Genomic DNA, 5991 nt, shown 5'->3' on the forward strand with positions numbered 1-5991 from the left:
GAGTTTTGCAAATTAAATTACTTTAATAACATGCAGCCAACACAGCATTTCCTACAGCAGAACAAAAAAGTGCAACTTGACGGTATTTCCATCATGATTAACAGAACAAGATAGGAGCTCTTGCAGTAAGTGGCAGTGTGCTGTGATATACCCCACAGAGGCCTTGCCCTCACATAGGTAAGCTGTCACAGCAGCCCAAAAATACAATTTCTAATGTACCAGCTTAGCAAAGCCTCCGCGCAGCAGCAGTCCCAGTACCTAGGCCTGGAAATACAGAACAGCACCTTGTCCCCACATCATTACAAGAGGTTCAAAGAGCCATCATACACTCCAAAGGTAGCACGGACAGGATAGCTTCCACTGGAGCTCACTGACTCTATAAACCTGACACTCACATCAGGATCTCCATCCTTGACAGACACGTCATAAAATGACAGTGTATCTCTTCCACAGTCTAGAAATAACCTGATCACTTTGGGGGCTGTAGTAAATTTCTCTTCTTTGACCGGTATAAAACTGTCGATCACACGCAGGTAATCATGAGACCTTTCCAGGTACAGCTCAAATGTCTGATGAATGATTCCAAGCTTCCAGCATGTCGCATTGCTGGTGTCTACCTCCCAGAAGTGACAGCCCTCTGAGAACTTCTGGTCGCTGAGTACATGTGGGAGGCCCTTAGCTCTTGGAAAACCGACTGAGGATGGAGTGACTTTCTTGCAACTGCAACGGATTTCATATTTCGAACGTACTGTAAAAGTCAGATGTTCATGAACTATAGAAAGAAAAAAACCACATTAAGATTAACAGATAATTGTGCAGATGTGCATACATCCCCATTGCTGAAGCTGGATTTCCCAATCCAAGTCAATCCAAGTCATCCAATCCAGGTCCAACCCGCCTAAATCATTAAAAGCATATGTTAAGTGAAACATCTTCTGCACCTCTCTTAGCTGCTCTTATGTCATTCTAAAGGGGGTTGGTGATATACATCGAGAAATGCTGCTCCTTCACAATTTTAAAGTGTCTTTTTGCGTTTTGTTTCCAACTACTACAACTCTTAGATTTTAGTTTCCCATCATTGTCCAGCAGAGCTTCATCAGGCCTTTTTAAGAACTTTCCAGCTTAACTTCCATGTACAAGAAATGTGTGAACAGCAGCATGGCCATTTTAAAAACACTTATTTGCTTAGGATCATCTGAAGTTATTTTCTAAAACTCTCAAAACTTCATAGTACAGCCAGTCACAAGTAGTTAATTCTACACTCAGGAAGTTGCAGCATGTTTTTATTCAGACCTCTCTTGCACATAATGCATTTGGATATTGTGGTATTTTTCTGCTCTGGAAGTTATTCATTCATGAAACAAACAGCAGCAGTGACTTGGGCAACCAACCAAAATTGCAGAGATGCCAGAGGAGAACCTGGATCTCAGGCTTTCTAGCCAGAATAGGTCTAGACTATGCGTACAGGGATGGTAGAGGCTGAGCTCAGGAGCAGTCATGAGCAGTGTGCTTCTTGTGTACCCAAGGCTGTGCAGATAGCAGCCAGGTTGGCGTGCATATCACACACTGTCACGCTCTGGACAGAGCCTTCTCACGCCAGCTGTCTCTTGGTCTTGACCCTAGGCTCACTGTCATCAAGGGCTCAAGCACCATCAAGAGAGCATTAATAAGGGAACCCTCATCTTTCTGATTCACTTGTACAGGCATCCCACCGTGCAGAGCATCGAGACTGTAGGCTCATCTTACAAAACACTACAAAAGCATAAAATTATTTACATAGAAAGAATAGATTATTTATGGCATAGGACAAACTCGACCTGCTGCTGTTGTGATGAGCTCTTAACTTTCCCCGTACTTTGAATCAAAGTGATGATACAGACAGAAGAGGTGTTGCCATTCTCTTCTCTTAGTCCTCCCAGAAAAGTCCTAGGACATGCACACCTCTTTACACAGAGCCCATTTTAACAGAGTGTATTGTCCCAAAGTGCTGAAGCCCAGGACGAGCACCCTTTTAGGTACACGTGTGAAAATAATCACACATTGTACTGCCAACAAGTTCTAACAGTTCTTCTAGAGGTACTTGGTGTACTGGGTGTCTTATTACAATCTTTTTTTAAATATGTTTTGGTAGTTTCTCCATCCTGCTTGTCACATAGTGAAATGATCACTTACCAGGTAATGTTTTAAATAAGAACTGCACTCTTGAGAAGAAATCCTCCAAAAACCTTAGAGTATTGTTTGTTATTGATTCATCCACAATAACAGGTAGCGTTAGCAGTTTTATACTGTCTGCATCAGGAACTGGCTCGTGTTCCCTAAAACATGCAGAAAGACATCAGAAGAGCTGCAAGTCATCAGAAAACCATCACTGAGCCCATCCCTGAGTCAACAACTGCATCCCCTACGCCACACCCAGCCTTGATAGGAGATACAGAAACCGGCTTCTAACCTTCCCTCCCTCTGCAGCTTTACCAGGGACAGCCCCTCTGACTGGTCTTCTCCCAGAACCCCAAATCTCTTGAACATCGTTAGGATCAAGTTCACTCCATGGACGCCAACTGTCCCCAGAGGAACGTGTCTCAGTCCCCTCAGCCTCGGCTTTTGCCAGGACAGACCCTAGCATCATGTTTGAGGTTACACACAAATCCCCAAAGCAGGAGCTAATGAGGTGTGGGGCAGCCCCTGGGATGCTGGGACAGCAAATGAGAGGTACTGCATTATCACAGCCAAGGGGCAGCTGCTGCAGCTGAAATGCAGGGCTGGGGAAAGGCCGGGCTGGGGGAGCCTGTGTGCACGCAGTGGTGGGCTGTGGTGGAGGAACCGTGCCAGGCAGGCACTGGGGGAACAGCTCAGCAGAAAAGCCATAAACTTTGTAGACTTATGACTTCACTGCATGTTTTGGCTCCTGTTGCATTTGCTTCTTACAAGCAGAAGGCAATGCCAGCTGGAGGACAACTCAGGATACCAAAGCTCACCCATCCTTTGCATGCACACCCAGGGACCTAAATACTCAGGACTTGCCCTCAGAATGGGTATCAAGAACAGGTGCAGAGGGTACAGAAAAATAAGCCGTCTTGTATAGGAAAAGTCACACGTGACCTCTGTTAATATCTGGGGGCTTCTCCAGGTCTCTGATGAAGCAGGCTCAGAGTGTGCAGGCAGCATGCCCAAGGGACAGCTCAGGTGAGCCCGGGAGCTGTGGACCTGCAGTATGCGCAGGCTGGGCTAGCAATCAGTCACCTGAAGCAACATGTAATGCAGTAGTAGACCATCTCAGGAAGAGCTTACCTGGCTTGAATTGCTGCAAAAGCCTGTAAAAGATATTTTGAAACTCGAATTAGCATCGTGCAGGCCAAGGCCAGCCCAAGAGCTGAGTGTCTCTGGGAAGGGAGATGCTGTTAGGTACCTTGACAAAAAGAAGGTGGTCTTTCTCATCTCTCAGAACCTTCAGCTCCTTTATGTCACAACTGACTGCGTCCTTCACCTCTTTGTATTTTTGTATCTCACTCCGAATCTGAGAAAGCTGTTCCTCCTTCCTCTGACTGAGAGCTTTCAGGACCTCTTCTTTTTTGTTATTGATCTGCAGATGCACCTCTTCGTAGAGGCTCTCCAGCTGACTTTTCTGCAGGTGCTCCATAGTCTATTAAGAAAACACTTTCAAATCTGTTAGGGACTGAATCTTACACTTTACACACTAACTCTCACTTGTGAAAGAGCCAGGTCTTTTCTGGGCTGAGAAAAGTAACTACTAACTTAGTGCCTCTCCCTGTGACTACAAACCAAGATATCCCACTGACAGCAGAAAGACCAAGTGACACAAGTGGCGTTCCCCAGTATCTGGCACCTGACGAGAAAAAGACAAAAAAGTAGTGCTTCTTGCACAATGCTTGCTGAAGACTTTGCACTATACATATATCTCCTTGTTCTGCATGGATATTTTTCTATGGATAGATTGCCTTTGGTCCTTTTAAGTATGGTGAAGAAAAACAATTTCTCTGCTTACTGCCTCCATCAAGCTTCCTTCACTGTTTAAAAGCAGCTGCACTTCCAGACAGAACACTGCCAACAGGCACAGTTTTGTCTTCAGACTAGAAGGAACATTTCCTTTGCCCAGTGCCAGAACTTCCAGTCCCATCACTTTTACTGGTGAAGGAAGGCAAATGCCAAGCAGAATGAACTAGGATTTGGAAACCTGCATTAAATTGCCTGCTCTTCCAGAGCTTTTAGAGATGGATTTGCATGCTGGGAGCAAAAATCAGACACATTGGGGCAATCTTTTAACCTCATTCCTACTGACTTCTTAGAACCACAGGTTAACCAAAAATGGATTTCTTGTTGTAAAGTGGAATGCTATCACTATAACATGGTCTGTATCTTTTCCATAAATATTTTAGAGTCTGCAAACTGAATAAGGTTGACAAAAAAAGAAGCCAACCACCACTCACCAGTCAGGAGGCATGGACTTAACAGCAACTTTCAAGCTCAAAAGCCCTCAAAGACAAAACCTAGATAATATCCGAGTAACCAACTAGAAACTGAAAAAGCTTGGACCATGCAACAAACCTGCACTTCCTCCTCTTGTTTCAGCAGGTTTTCCATGCTTTGTTTCAGCTCAGCTTCATGGCTTTCCACTTTGTTCAGAGTTTCAGGAAAAACACTCTATAAAAATAACCAGAGAGAGATAGCAGGATAGGACCAACATACGTGCATGAGATCCGCAATTTTATGGAAATGGGTTAAGCTAGACCTGCAAAAAGTTTGTTCACTGCATGCTCTCAGGTCAAATCCATACATAAAGGTTTACTGGAAGATATTGTCCCAGACCACTGCCACAATTATGAGCACAGGAAAGACATTTTGAAACTGAAAACTTCATGTGCAAGAGTCACATATAAAGCTACTACCTTCAGTGCCAAGAGCTTCCTTTCTGTTACTCTGTCATTAATTTTCATTGCATTAAATGCAGCTCAGGCTGATCTTCTGGCTTGAAAGTGCACTGAGGACTAAAAGCATAGACACAAGCACTCGATCCCACCAGTTTGGCTCCTCAGGATGAGAAGAAAGTGTTTATAACATCTTGTTTCATATACCGAGGGGCAAACCCAGAGGGAAAACTAGGAATAAAAGCCCAATATCCCAAGATGGAAATTTAGCCCTATCCTGAGTCTGCGGATCTGGAACTTGGGAGATTTTTTTATCCCTGTGCTGTGGGCAGGTCTCTGTGTCGCAGACCCCCATAGTTTTCCTACTGCAATCCGTGCCCAGGCCGCTGTCCTGGCAGCCTCTTACCTGCGCTCGGCTAAAAGCCTCCTCCAAGGTGATGATCTTGTGGTTCTTGTGGGAGCTCATGACGCAGCACAGCATGCAGATGCAGACCTTGTCGGTCTCGCAGTAGCACTCCAGCAGTTTGCCATGCTGGGGGCATCTCCTCTTGGCCAAAATCTGAGCATCACAGGGCTCCATCAGGACATGGTCTTTCGAGGGGCTCTTTGTATTGTGCTTGATCAGGTGGGCTTGGCACAGGGCGGCCTCGCAGCTCAGGCAGGTCTTCGCGGCCGGCTGGGGCTCCTGAAGGCAGAAATCGCACAGGACCACCCCATCTTCCTGGCCCGAACTTTCCCCCTTCTCTTCGCGTTGCACTTCAGGCTCTTCCTCCTCTTGAGGAGCGGGAGCATCCAAGAATTTCTGCGCGATGCTGCGCAGCTGGACGTTGGGCTGCAGCAAGGCGGCCGGGTCCGCCCGGGCCTGGCACAGCGGGCAGCTGAACGGGCCCTGCGGGGAGGGCCGGCGGCTGCGCGCCTCCAGGATGCACTCCTTGCAGAAGCTGTGCCCGCAGCCCAGGGACACGGGGTTGCTGTAGATGCTCAGGCAGATGGGGCAGGTCAGCTCCTCCTTCAGCCCAGCCACAACGTCCTGCGCGGCCATGGCGCCGGAACCGCCCGCCCCGCCCGGGCGCCGGGGGGACGGCCCTGCCGGGAAGAGAAACGGAGG

At 47.0% G+C, this 5991-nt stretch overlaps 1 protein-coding gene across 1 annotated transcript; it reads right to left on the reverse strand.

The window, feature by feature from the left end:
• Nucleotides 1-5991, reverse strand: LOC141965103 (E3 ubiquitin/ISG15 ligase TRIM25-like). Its single transcript, XM_074916218.1, has 6 exons — nt 5290-5991; nt 4564-4659; nt 3407-3640; nt 3289-3311; nt 2173-2315; nt 1-772 (listed from the first exon to the last, which is right to left on the reverse strand). Exons 1-6 carry the CDS (start codon nt 5923-5925, stop codon nt 300-302), a joined length of 1605 nt encoding a protein of 534 aa, XP_074772319.1. The 5' UTR covers nt 5926-5991; the 3' UTR covers nt 1-299.

This window comes from Athene noctua, chromosome 12 (genome assembly GCF_965140245.1).
Source record: "Athene noctua chromosome 12, bAthNoc1.hap1.1, whole genome shotgun sequence".
Lineage (NCBI taxonomy): Eukaryota > Metazoa > Chordata > Aves > Strigiformes > Strigidae > Athene > Athene noctua.

Bases quoted from the DNA above. Each gene is read 5' to 3' on its own strand.
- LOC141965103 (XM_074916218.1), bottom strand. From the start codon at position 5,925: ATGGCCGCGCAGGACGTTGTGGCTGGGCTGAAGGAGGAGCTGACCTGC. The intron at 4,660-5,289 runs GTAAGAGGCTGC...TTATTTTTATAG, and splicing joins AGGCTTTTAGCCGAGCGCAG to AGTGTTTTTCCTGAAACTCT. The intron at 2,316-3,288 runs GTAAGCTCTTCC...TGCATGTTTTAG, and splicing joins TTTGCAGCAATTCAAGCCAG to GGAACACGAGCCAGTTCCTG.